General features: G+C 47.0%; 1 protein-coding gene across 1 annotated transcript; it reads right to left on the bottom strand.

Moving 5' to 3' along the window:
* Positions 1–207: 207 nt before the first annotated feature.
* Positions 208–12,742, bottom strand: SPG21 (SPG21 abhydrolase domain containing, maspardin). Its single transcript, XM_075714100.1, has 9 exons — positions 12,708–12,742; positions 9,249–9,342; positions 4,920–5,081; positions 3,987–4,067; positions 2,981–3,126; positions 2,355–2,463; positions 1,727–1,834; positions 1,163–1,303; positions 208–821 (listed from the first exon to the last, which is right to left on the bottom strand). Exons 2-9 carry the CDS (start codon positions 9,309–9,311, stop codon positions 699–701), a joined length of 933 nt encoding a protein of 310 aa, XP_075570215.1. The 5' UTR covers positions 9,312–9,342; positions 12,708–12,742; the 3' UTR covers positions 208–698.
* Positions 12,743–13,759: the final 1,017 nt, after the last annotated feature.

Here is a 13,759-nt window from a genome sequence, read left to right as displayed (position 1 = left end):
AAAATACTATATAATTAACTTAGAGCTCAACCAGTGCAACCTTTTAATTAAAGCTCGAAGCAGAAGGTGCTGGTTTTCTTAATTTCTAGAGGTGGCTGTAGAGGCAAACCAGGAATGCAGTAAGCTACACTGCTGTTCTCTTGCAGGCAAAACAAGAGACAGTTGCTGAAAGTGAAGTTTTATTGAAAACCATTTTTAAACAGCAAGAAAGTTAAAAATTCAAACGCTTTATTTCAAATAGAAACAAACTAACTTACAACACAACATACGAAGCAAATAAGTGATGGCAACATTGGCACTTAAACATCTTTTAAATCAAATATTCAACAAAAATATATGTCAGCTTATAAGTACACAATCTGCATGTGGCAATATATACAGCTGAGTGAAAAATATAAAAAGAAATATTGTTCTGCTTAAGAACATGATAGTGAAGACTTTGGTAGCAAAAATGTCTTTGTTTTTTAAAACTGTAGTCTTCAAAGACGCTTCCTTGAATTCAAAGACTAAAAATTAAACAGATCTATCCCATTACGCTGCTGGAGGTTACTGTCCGCGGGTAGTTCACTGACTATTGATCCTGCTGGAATCACACAGTGATAATCGGCTAACGCAAGGAAAAAGGCAGAGTGGGAACAGCTGATTGTACGCAGGAAGACCACCGAACTGATTCCTCATTTTCACCGGCACTCCAAAACCTACTGCTCTTCCTGCTCATTGCTTGTGTGAAGACTGATCTTCTGGACTTCCAGCTCTTCTGCGCTGACCATGGAGGGATCAATGGCTGCATAACGGGTACCGTGGAACTGCAGCAAATGGATCTGTCGGACATGGAAAACGACACTGAAACAGTTGTAGAAGCATAAGGTCTTGGTAAAAGAGAAAGATTCCTTCCGAGTAATTTTTGTGAGGATGAAATCATGGCTCTGGAGTACAAGAGTTGAGAGAGAGGACAGAGGAAACGGGCAACAGACAAACCCCCAAATCCAGCCCTCCGTGAATGTGGCCGCTCCCAGCCCTGCCCTTCTGTATCAGTGATCTGGGAGCCAGAGCGAACAGAGCTCAGGCAGGTTAAGAAACAAGAGCAAGCACAGAAAAGGAGCCTCCTAATGCTGTTTCAGCTGTGCGCATGAGTAGATTGGGATGGAATGCAGAGACTCACTTGAATATATAGGTTGACCTCAGCACTCCTGCAGAGATACGGGAAGTTGCCTCCTGTTTTCAGATGAGCTCTTCTGGCATTAGGATAAAGCTTATACATTTCTTCTTTTGCTTCAGTTGAAAGCGCGCTTTGGTCAAACACCTACGGAACAAGTCACAGCAGTTAGTTCTGAATCTAATCAGATTTTGCTTATTAAATCAGGCTGGATATATACTGCTCCTAGAAGCAAATCTCAGCATCTCTGTGGAACAACATTAATGAAACAGAAAACAAGCAATCACATTAGGCAGTGACAGCAAGAAAACTAACACTGTGATACATAAACATGTATCTGTGTTATTGCACAGAATATCCAATTCATAATTTAACACAGAAGAGTCACGGTGTTGCCCAGTCAGTAGAAGACTTATCTAAACATGAAGTTAGATGCTGCAAATATTTATTGAGTTGCTAACAGAATATCCAGGCCCCACCTGCCAAGGGCAGGAAACAGCTTTTTAAAAAAAAATAAAACACCCCCCCCCCCCCCCCCCCAGACGCCCAATTACATTGAGATTAACTTACATCCATAATGGTTACAGGGATGTCTCGAATTTTATGAGGTTCTACATAGGAGTTCTGGCAGTTGAGGGTAAGTCTTGAGGCAAGCTCACTCTGGCCCAGGCTCTCCAGCTTTCAGCAGAGAGAAACACTGATTAGCAACGTATTTCACTGCAGGAAGTTAATGCAATATTAGCAATACAGCCAAGGAGAAGTTCATTTTAAAGGGAACCATGACCGCACTTCAGATGAAGATGATAGTTCCAACTTAGTATCTCTCTGCATGAGACAAATGCCTAAAACATAGAATCGTTTAGGTTGGAAAAGACCTTTAAGATCATCCAGTCCAACCATACATGTTCCCTTAGTTGCTCCTGCCTCCAGAGCATGGCCCACAGATGTATCCCAGTGCTTTCTCCTCCTCCACCTCAGTTTCTTCACTACTTCTGATCTACATAAACAGGACTAAGGCAGACAGTCACAGCAGCAGTTAAATTGCCGGGGCTGTGACAGTCAACACCTGCTAAGGCTCCATTCCTTAATCCCCCCCGCTGGGTAAGTAAAGGAAGAAAGCAGCAGAAGTACCTCCAGCCTTCTGCTAAGTAAATCTTACAGATCGACATCACAGCCATTAGAGTACACAGCGACCTACCCTGTCCACCATGAAATCAATCCCATCAGCCATTTCAGGATCTAGAGGACCAGATGCAAAATTCCCAAGGACAATTTTTTTCAGCATGAAAGCAGGCATCAGCCAAAAGCTAAAATAGAAACAAGACGTAACAATCTTCAAGCACCCAGGACTCCAACATTAAGATGCTTTGTTGTAAGTGCGCCCTTTCCTCGCACAGACTTTGTGCTTTAACTTCAGATGAAATCCTGAAGAAATTTCAAGAGCACAGAGATGGAAAACCTTGCAGCTAGGTGCTTGAAATGCTCTGGGAAGCTGTTAGTCTTACGTTGCAAGAGTGTATTTTAAACGTGGTGAATAACACTTTTCTGACTCTAAACGGTTTTGCTAGGGAACATCAGAGTTCTTAAATCTGACCACACGTCCACAGAGGATCACAGGATGAGTCGTCTGTCAAATTTCACCCTCCCAATTGTGAAAATTCCCATTTTCCTTGTGGCATCGCTTTGAAAATCACAAGTATTCCATCCCACACCTCCCTCACCCAGGCTGGAAACAGGTTACACACATGTCCAACCAGATCAGCGTGACATTTTGTTGCAAAAAACTGAACGTGACATCTGATCACTTGTCTCAGTCTTCCTTACCTGTTTGCTGTCCATGTCTGATTGAAGATAGAAGTGTCACTAAAGGAATTACATAGGATGAGAGATTGAACTCTGGGAGATTTGTGTGTGTATTCAGCAAATTTTTGAGCCAGAAAGCCTCCCAGAGAAGCTCCAAAAAGGTGAACCTAATTCAAGGAAAAAAAAAGAAGAAACAGATCATAGAATTATAGAATCATTTAGGTTGGAAAAGACCTTTAAGATCATCCAGTCCAACCATTAACCTAACATTACCAAGTCCACCACTAAACCAATTAAGGGGAGAGTAATAATTTCATGTCTCCTGTCTTGGTGGCTGGATTATTTTTTAATGAAAGTAAAAACTAGGAATCATTAAGATTGGAAAGGATCTCTAAGATCATCAGTCCAACCATCAACCCAACATCACCATGCCCACTAAGCCATGTCCTAATCATGTTACACTTGTGAAGCGACCTCTAAGCACAACATTTCATTACAAAAATAAGGCATTCAAGTTTTATCCTGTCCTCATAACCCTTTTTTTTAAAGGAATCAAACTCTTCTATTCAGCTTCTGGTTTTATGTGTGATATGAGTGTGATAAATACTGAAAAATTGAAGTGTTCCAGATCACAGTTCAAATTTCTGTTTGCTTGTGAAGGTTAAGAAAAAAGCAAACATTTTACTTCGTCTTCAATAGCTATCCCAATCCCAGATACTTTATTGTGGTATTCTGTACTACATGAGTTAGGAAGGGTAACTTCCAAAGGATCTCATGAAAAACCAGTTAACCGATACAGTTTAACAGGCCTAGAACGGCAGTTGAATTTAGGCCAAGTATGACAATTTTCAAGGGTATTCACCGTCAAAAATAAACTTGTTTCAAAAGTAAAATTGCAACATAGCCTCTTTATTTGTAGACTACGTTTTTGCATCGTATTTTATACACTTGCTCTTAAATGAGACTCTTTCAAACATTAGGTTTTTACTGCAGCTATATGTCCACTTCCCCATCTCTGAGCACTCACTTTATCCAGCTGAAGGTGGTCTAACAGTTTTCTGAATCCATCACAGAACTCAAGGTGATCCCAGTACACCGGATACTGCAACTAAAATAATATGAAGTTAGAAAAAGCCGGTCTCTGATCAGTACCTGTCAGCTGTCCACTTGAAAGTCATACCAATTCTCACATTAAAGGTTTCAAAATAGCAACCTGCCTCTCCTGGATCACGAGGCTCAAGCTCCTCAGCGAGGTTCCTACAGCCAGAGAGCGTGAACACCTCGCCCTCGCTTGCATAAAAATACACAACTGAAAGTACCGCAGAGCAAGTTTGTTGGGGAAAGTGCAGCATTGCTTCATTCTGTAATCACCGGGAGGAGAGGCTGGAACAATTCTTCAGCGATTTTGTAGCACATAAAGTTGGCAGGTACAGAAATCATTAACTGCTGCAAGAGGTGCAGCAGTACTCCTAAAGCCGTGCTGTTTAGCAGAAATATTGGTGTATAAATCAATTGTTTCAGTTCAGCTCAGAAGCCACAAAAGAGCATGCTGTTAGGATTTTAAGGAGGAGTGGCTTAGCATTTGCAGCTATGCAGGCTAAGAACCAGGTTATCCACCATGCCTACACAGAAGCCCTGAACTAACCCACACACTTGCCTCATGGCTAACAAAGATCTAGCTGGAGGCAAAGATGACTGGTGTCCAGGGCACACAAGGGAGAAAACTAGGCTGAGAAGTTAATAATGTGTATGCACAAGGCTTTGGGTAAGCGCTGCTATAAACGTCCAGCAGATTTCAGCCTGGATCTGCACGCTACGTACTCTGGAGTACAACTTTGAATCTTTTTTTTTTGTGGATTCTCCTTAGTCAACACTCAGAAGTTCATCTTTGTTATCCAACCTTTGATTAGAGCAACAAGCACAAGTACACTAACATTGACAGAGGACTGAGAATACTCACAGCAATAACTCTGTAGCCCCATCCAGTCAGCGCCAAAATTTGCTGGAAAAAGACATCTGCAGTTCCACTTACAGGAGGGAGAAATATGAGTGGGCACCGAATGCTCCTAGGTCCTGCATCATACAGTGACCAGACTTTACTGTCGTCATCGTCTACTATGATCTGGAAAAAGAGAGGCACAGGGGGGAGAAGAAACACACAGGACAAATTAGGTTCTTCAGCCAGCTTCCAGGATTGCTTCTACTAAATTTCTGTCATCTAGTAAATATTGTAATACCCAAGACCCCTTTGAACAAGACCGTCTTTTACTCTTCTTCACAATAGCTTTCTTCTCTAAGGCTGTTTACTAACTGGAATTACAATGTTTGTGTGGATACTGCTGGAAACAGAACTGCAGCCGTGCACTGACAGAACAAATGCTTTGTGCGTCCTGACACAAGCCGGGTAACAAACGCCGCACCGCGCGGAGTCAGCGGCAGCACAATACGTGGTATCTGATGGGAGCTCATCCTTCTGCAGACAACTGGAGAACAGTGGAAGTGCTGAAAGTAGTGAATTATGTTGGTTTTACAGTGATGGGCTGCACTTCAGGAATTATACCCAGAAAAAAACTCTCTTCCTTTCTGAGCAAGTGCTCTTAACTCAAGTTTGCAATGCTTTGCTCTGGATTTCAACTCAGAGGGCCTTAGTCAGAACGATGGTACATCTGGATCTGAAAATTCATACAGAAATAAATCACGGGAACAGCAAGACTGTGCCCTGAAGGATCAGGTTTATGCAATATTCCACATGCAGAAAAATATGCTTGGGAAAGGAGTCACCGTGCCATGGCCCAGGAGAGACCCAGGAGGTCAGTTCAAGGTACAAGAGCAACAGCTGTAGGCTGGAAGAGCCAGCACCGCCCCAAGGGGCACTGCCCCAAGGGGCAGCTTTTAAACAGCCATCGACATTTGCATTCGCTGTACAAAAGATGTTACAGGTCTGGATACATGCACGCCTACTGAATTAAGCACCTAACACTGCAAATTATTGATCTGCAACAGTTACAGCCGGCTGCCGGAAACAGAGACGTACACAACTCCCAAAGCAGCACTGCAAAGCTGACCTGGGAAGAAAAACGCTTCCATCATCTGGCAGCATCTCGGGAGCATCTGGGAGTACCTAGGACATGCGGCTGGCTGAAGCAGATTATTCACACACGAGCTGCTATCCTTAATGAGCAGTTTCTCATACAGTGCCCATCTCAGGGCAGAAGTTCGAAGTCCTAGCAGCACAATTAGTATCTTTAAAGGTATAGGAATTAGATAAAGGTCGTCTTCTCTAGCAATGCTGGAGCCTGACTTGTTTTTCCAGGGCCTGTTCTGCCAGCAAACTGGTGTGTATATTAGGATGCTCTTTCAACCCTTTACAACCCAGCAAAAGCATGCAGCTCATACCAGATCGACAAGCACAAGCCTCTGGGGAAAGCCTCTATATCAAGATTTTATAGCTTTTTGAAGAGCAATATACAAGCACAATTCGCTTTTCCATCACTGCAGTTAAGCTTCTCGGGGAATCAGAGAACAACGTATCACAAATCAGATTTGCTCAACCAACAAATCTGACTGTAATAAAGCCAGTGTTTCAGGCTCTGCGAGCATGTGAGAAATCACATGATACTGTTGTTTTGAAAAGTCTTTAAAAAAAAAAAGAAAGATTGCATACCAGAGCTTCCAGGCCACTAAAACCATTTAAAAACAAACCTTGTTCAAAAGGCCCCCGAGCCCCGCACAAACAACCCTCTGCACACAACTCAAGAGCTCCAGGCCGTGCCTGTCTCAGCTGTCATTCCAGCAGCAATGGTGGATCTGTTCAGGGTAGCTGTTGGTGGCTACTACAAAGTTTACCTTTAGGAATATTTCCAAAGGTGAAGCATATTCCTTGAAATCAGAAAAGCAAAGTTATTTCATGTGAAGGGAACTGAGGCTGAGCGATAACGCTTCTCTCCTGAAACCCAGACAAGGAATCGATGTGTTTAGACAATTGTTCTATTTGATTTCTAGCCACATACCGGGTAGTTTAACTCCAGCTCCCAAACAAGGCTAAGCGCCGCTGAGAGCAGCGTGGTTAACTGCTGATTTGGTAGGTCACCAGCCTTCTTGTTCTAGTCAATCAATCAAGATCGCCTACAGTTTACATAAAGGGTAAAATCTGCACTGCATTGAAACAAGGGGCAGAACTTCGCCCTGGAGTTTAGCAGAGCCAGGGTGTCCTCTGCTGAAGACTTTTCGGAAGGACTTATCTAGGACAACAAGTGGCGTATGCAAATAGAGGCTCACAGGCAAAGCTAAAGACTTTGTTAAAAATGTTATTTTCCATATTGTTCTTCCTATATCTGACAAGAGCAGGAAGGGCAATGGAGCTGTGCGTTTCCTGCTCCTGTCAGGAGGAACATCTCAACCCGTTTTCAAACAGCTCTGGCTCTGCTTCCTTAGGTCCATCTGACAGCAGCAATGACGGTCACTCATTCCTCCCCCCGTACTGCGTGTGCTTTGCCTATACTTTTGGGGTGATAATGCAAGCAAATGTATCCCTAAAGACTGCTTCAGAGATTAATTACGCCTTCAAATTGTGCTTTTTTTTTTTTCCCTTCTCTCTCCAGAAACCAGGACTGGTTTGTTTATTTCTCCCTACTTTTGAGCAGACTGAATCACTCAAGAGAGTAGGGTATTCCCTAGTCTGAAGGTCACCAGCAGCTTCATTTTACACGCATCCCCATTTACGAAATCCTGAGCAGTCAGCAGCAGCTAAAGGCAGTGGCCCCTGGCAGCGAGCTGCAGCGTCACACAGTCCCCACAGCAGTAGCAACGCGTTCTCTTGTAATCACAACCTCCAGCTCCTTTCATTTACCATACTGCATCCCATAAAGCAGTGCCTCAGAGCACTGAGGCTTTGCTGACATGGTGAGGCATTGCCCGGAGGCGAGAGTATGGCACAAGTAGACCCAGCAGATCTGATACTGGCCAGAAATGGAAAGAAGCTGGACAGTCAGAGCCTTGGCAGAGCATGCATAGTCAACAGCAATGGATCTTTCTTATTTACTGAAGACACAGACTGGCAAAAACAAATGAGAAACCCTGAATGGAAAATGCTACAGCCCTTCCATAAAGGTAATTTCTTTGAGAAAGCTACACACCACTCAGTGGAAATAATGCTAGGCACATTTAAGTGATGTTCCTTAGATTTGGGGACACAGTCCCTTTCCAGTGGCCCAAGTGAAACCAACTCGCTGTTGAAAGAGGTAATGCTGCTCTTGCCTCTGCTGCCAGCACCACCCCCCTGTTCCTGCAGGCCACACAGCCATCCAGATTAGGGAACTGAACCAACTGGAAGTCAGCGCAAAACTAAGCTATAAAACACCCGCAGGCTAGACAGGTCGCCGACTCTGCTCAGCTCGTCTGGCGACACGGGCGACTGTGCTTGCAGGAGCAGCGGCTGGGGTGTAAAGGCAAGACTGTCCTTCAGTCTGGCAGGAGTCTGGGCAGCTGCTGCAGGCTGGTCTGTAACCACAGCCCCAGGAAGCCTTATCTGCAAACGTACGTGTGAGAGCTTGTCCAGGTCAGGAGCTACGTACTAGCACTGCACTCCATGCCCTCTGCCGCTCGGCACGTGGAGAACACAGGTCGGAGCACCGCACACCTCAAACACTCTCCTGAGGTTCAGTGAAAGGAAGTGGAGAAATCCAAGCAAGAGGAGAAAGCAGTTGGACAGTGCGATGAAGCAGAAGACATCTAAAGGGCATGCAGCGGAAAAAAACATTTGGTATTTTCCACCGTGGTCAAGGCACCTTCCCACTCTCAGGAACCCTGCGTGCAGCCCGACTGCCGAGGAGTTGCCTTCAGATGCTCTGCTTCAGCCCGAGGACAACAGGCAGGAACAGTGGAGGTGGCTCTGGCCGCACAGCAGCTGGGTCAGCTGCTCTGCCTTGGTGTCGCGCATGCAGGCAGCTCTGCGAGAGGCCGCACACATGGTCCCCAGCACCCACTATTTCCTCGGAGTCTCCTCCTCAGGAGTGGCTGGCATCAGGATGCCAGGTACCGCTGCTGTGGCTCACGGCTGCAAGCCTCTGCTCCCCACCACCACGTGCGGAAGGGACCTCCGAGAAGCACATGAAAATTAAGAGCATACTTTTGTGCACTCATATGACACGTGGGACAACAGTTTGGGAGATAAGCCAGGTCACTAGCACAGCCACAACTGTTTGGCATTAACCAACCAACCGGTTTAGTCTCCCGCACTGCAAAGCAAGAGGAGACATTTCACCCGCAAGTCGATTACAGTTGGACGTACCTTTTTAAGAGGAACTGTGCTTCTGAACCAGTTATAGTCAGGAGATACTTTAATCTCTCCCATGATGTTTAGAAATTTCTCAGCTTAGGTCAACCTGGAAAAAAAAAAAAAAGAGACAAAGTTAGAAATCAATACAACAGCTTCACCGTAGGCAGCACTGGGAAGCTGTGCCGCATCCCTAAAGCATTTGCAGGGCGAGTTTGCTCTTATCAGTTGTTTGTACTCCCTCCGACTCATGCCAAGTTTACTTACCCTCAGTTTTCATCACAAACCATTTAATTATTCTCCCAAGAGGCAGTCACCTGCCTGCCTTACCGTACCAGCCAAATTATGAAATGATGATGCTTCTGTAACAGCATTCCCATGTAACAGTTGTAGAGAAAGACAACTGTGTTACAGGCTGTAAATAGCTTAAAAAACTAAAGCACGTTTTCATTTTCTTTTTAATTTAGAAAGCACTCCAAATTTATATCTAATAAATACTCATACAATTCACTCAGCAGTTCAGACAACAGACTTACATTATTTCATGAATCTACTGCCCAAGTATTCAGACCACATTCTTCCATCTCAATATAACTGACCCAAAGGAGTTGCAAAATGTATCGGGAACATCAGCTGATCTGAGGTTTAATTTACAGAAGAGCCCTGAAGCTTTAATTTTATCCACACAGAAGCTGACTCTTGTCAGGAGTTACCGAAGATTAAGATACCTTTGAAGCACACCAATTAATACCAGAACAAACTGATTCAGAGTTGGGTCCACACAGGAATGCCACTCATTCACTCAGAAGTCAGAATGTCCTAGCGTACGTAACAAAAGTGTCTTATAATACTCCAAGAATCTGTAATAAACACTTAGGTAACTTCTAGATTTAACTTTTTTTTAAAGCAGTGATAGACCATTAGCTTCCATTTATACAACAGATGGTATCAAACAGTTTTGAAGCTTGCAGACTCAACAGCTTTACCCTGAAAACCAACTGCCCCAGGAGATTATTTTCATGCATTCACACACAGCACTGAGCATAATAAAACAAAGCAACTTTTGCTCTTGTTACTTAACAGTTGCCAAGCATAAATCAATAGGTTTTGTTTCTTAATTCTTCATAAAATAAGACCTTGGTATGTTCTGTGAGTCACTCCATTTCTCCCTGCAGAAAAGCTGCTGGTGTGAAGGTTTAACTAGCTTATTGGATTACAGCTGGATTAACAGTTATTTACAATTTCCTCATCTTTCAGTCCTCATTTGCCATTTTTCAAGTACGGAAAACATGAATTTTAAAAGGGCAAGTACTTTCTAAATTGCAAGACAACACACATCTTCCACAGAGCAGGTGATACACCTTTCATGTCTAACGAGGGTGCCAGAGGTAGGAGATGCAGCTGCGTGGCCGTTGTTTCAATTTTGCATGGCTCCCTTTTGGTGCTTGCATCAACTGTTCTGCTCTTTGTTGTAGTCTGGCAGCAAGCAGAATTACAGCAGAGGTAAAAATATATCTGTTCCAACAACCTGCGGAGCAGGCACAAAGATGCATTACTGGACTAAGGAGGACAGCTGGTCATTAGAGAAAGGAAACGGCAGTTCGGGCTACTAATTCCTTTCCATAACCGCACATCAACTAGTTCTCAAAAAGCTATTCGGCAAACGATGGTGTGACAAAATTATGGCAGAAATAAATTACAGCAAATGCCTTAAAACAACACGTTCTCTTTGAGTATTACATTACAGCAGGGCCAAGAAGCACAAGTCATGGTCAGGGCCTCGCTACGGTAGGCACTGCACGAACACAGAGGCACAGGAGAGGAAGACTTGCTGCTAATAATTCTGGTTGCCGCAAAGGGTCAGCAATCTCTTCCTGCTGTGCTTCCAAGCGATGCGCCAGCCTGCAAATTAGCTTAACGGTGCTGAAAGACTGAGGTGGCAGAAAAAGGGAGCATGAAGCTGTCTATCATTAAACTAGGTAAGGAATGGGCACGATGCAGATGAACTTCGTCCTGTCAGCGTACCTCGGCTCGCACCAGAGCAGGTTAAGAGTCCATCTGAAGCCTAAATTTCGAGCTTCCCAGCTCAGCTGTTACCACGGGTGGAAGCAAACCACTGGTCACCAGGACCCGGGCTAATTTCCCCCAGGTTCTTTCTTGCAAAAGCATATCTGCGACCCCCGCTCCTAAGGATTGCCCCTCTTTTAAAGCAACAGTAAACAGGTTTTCTTTGATTACAGAAATTTTTGCTGACGTCAATGTCCTATTACTGAAATTTTTTTTTCCTTGGCACAGAAATGCAGCAGCCCAGTTGCACGCACAAATATTTGTGTCAACAATGACTATGTGCTCTTCCAGCCACAGAAAAGCTGAACCGTGAACTCGAAACAAGGAATCAGCCAGCAAAGGTAACTCAAAACACAAAGAACCTGGTGTTGTTTGCAACCAAGCCTCTAAAGACCCGAGTTTCATTTTCAGTAAAATGAAACAACCTGGAGAACTCTAACTTCTTAAAAATAATTCCTCTGAAGGAAGAATCGCCTATGGATGTGTTCCGAGCACGTAATAACATTCTCCTTGTAAGTTATTCCCGCTACACCAGTAACATTTTCCACTCGTTATCGATTTAGAAAGACATTGATCCTGCCACTAGAGAGGAACCCCTGCCAGGGCGGATTAGACGAGGCGACCCGCTCCTCTGCCCCGTGCCGTGTCTACGTGAGCCGGGGCCGCCGCGCAGCCGCTCTCCCGCTGCGCTGGCCACGCAGCGCCCACTCCCACGGGCCACGAGACCTGAATCAGCAACACCAGCACCGAGAGCTGATGGGGGCTGCAGGCAAAGACCAGGAGATGCAGGGGAGACGCCGGGGCTCCGGGTGCTTTATGAATGCCAAATGCAGGCAAGGGGGAAGAAGAGTTATGGATAATTGGGACATGGCAGAAGGCGCCTTCCCCTCTTCCCCAGCGCTGTTCCCACCGCCCCCAGTCCCTGCTCCTTCCCCCCTCCCCGACCACAGCCAGCATCCCCCAGCTTTGCGGGGAGAAGGGGCCAAAACCCCACTCAGCACCCCCAGCCCAGGCTCTCCTCCCCGCAGCACAGGCTCAGGCGGCCCCTTCCCCTGAGAGCCCCCCCGGGAAGATGAACCCCCAGGGCAGGGCTGGACTGCGGGGTCCCTGCGGGGCCGAGTCCCACACCCCCCCCGCCCTAGCCCCGGGGCCCCCCTCAGGGGTCGTGATAACCCCGCCCCGGAGCCTAGAAGATACCGCTCCCCCCGTCCCCCGACCCCTCAGGCACAGCCTCGTCCGGGGGTAACGCTGCCCCGGAGCCTGAGAGACTCCCCCGGCGCCCTCAGGGCCCACCCGGCCCCTCAGCGCTCCCCCCTTCCCCGGCCCGGCGCCCTGAGGAGAGGGGCAGGCCTGTCTCCGCAGCGACGACCCCCCCGCCGCCTTCCCCTTCCGCTGCTCGGCCCTCACCGGCGCGGCAGGGCCCGGGGACGCAGGGCCCGGGGACGCGGTGCCGCCGCCGCTCTCCTCCTCCTCCCCCGGCGCACCCAAAGCGGGGGGCACCCACCGCCGGCCACCACTTCCGGGTGCTGTGCCCGCGCCGGCCACGTGACGGCGGGGAGGAGCGCGGGCAGGGCGGAAGGCCGCCATGGCTACCGAGGCGGAAGTAGAGCGGTTCCGGCGCCATGGCTACCGAGGCGGAAGTCACGTGCCCTCCGCGTGCGGGGCGGTGATTGGTCGGCGGGCTGTGAGGGGCCGCGCGCCGCCAGGAGCGCCCCTCAGGCGGGAGCGTCCGAGGGACCGGTCGCTGCCCCTATCCCGCCGGTTCCTCACAGAATTTGGGGTTTAACCGAGAAAAAACAGGCACGGCAGCTCTGTGGTGGTGCTTTATCCCGCTCTCTGCCGCCGCTCGGCTTGGCGCAGGCGTCACTGCGACCTGCCACTGCCATCCAGCGGGAAAGCCCGTCATTTTTTTGGTATCTGTGAGAAGTCCCGAGTGGTTTCAGTGAAAGCACCGGTGAGTGAAACGGCGTGGGTTCAAGTCGGGGCCTTACTTTTAACAGAGTAGGTTTTATTCAGCTCCCTCGTTCCGGGCGTTGTGCAGCGCTTGCTCATCTGACAGAAAATCTGGATCTTTTCATCAGCGGGGTCTAGTCAAACAAAGTTTATTTTAAAAAAGCTAAATTCCAGGCTATGCTAAGAACTGAGTTACGTGAGGTAAGTCAGAAGGTGTAATAGCACTGCCTGCCTTTCGTACATAAACATTTGCAGGTAAAGCTCTGAGCTGAGAGAACTGTTCGTTCAAATAGTTTTTCATAAGCAGCATTTTGCTGGTTTATTTTCAGGACGCCAAGTTTAAGGGGGAGCTCAGAGGGGCGAGCCGAGATCACCACCCGTCACCACGAGCAGTCCAGCCCCGCTGTGGACCCGGTTACAAACCTGTATTCGCGGCGGCCTGCGACCCCTCCATGCGTACTGCAGGTGCGATCGCGAGGCAAACCGCTTCTCTCGACGCACGTCTA

This window comes from Pelecanus crispus, chromosome 7 (assembly GCF_030463565.1).
Source record: "Pelecanus crispus isolate bPelCri1 chromosome 7, bPelCri1.pri, whole genome shotgun sequence".
NCBI lineage: Eukaryota > Metazoa > Chordata > Aves > Pelecaniformes > Pelecanidae > Pelecanus > Pelecanus crispus.
This window is presented reverse-complemented; position numbering and strand designations above follow the sequence as displayed.

Coding starts and splice junctions, on each gene's coding strand:
- SPG21 (XM_075714100.1), bottom strand. CDS start 9,311: ATGGGAGAGATTAAAGTATCTCCTGACTATAACTGGTTCAGAAGCACA. Junction 5,082..9,248: donor GCACAGTTCCTCTTAAAAAG/GTACGTCCAACT, acceptor CTCTTTTTCCAG/ATCATAGTAGACGATGACGA. Junction 2,464..2,980: donor CAGACATGGACAGCAAACAG/GTAAGGAAGACT, acceptor TTTCTATTTTAG/CTTTTGGCTGATGCCTGCTT.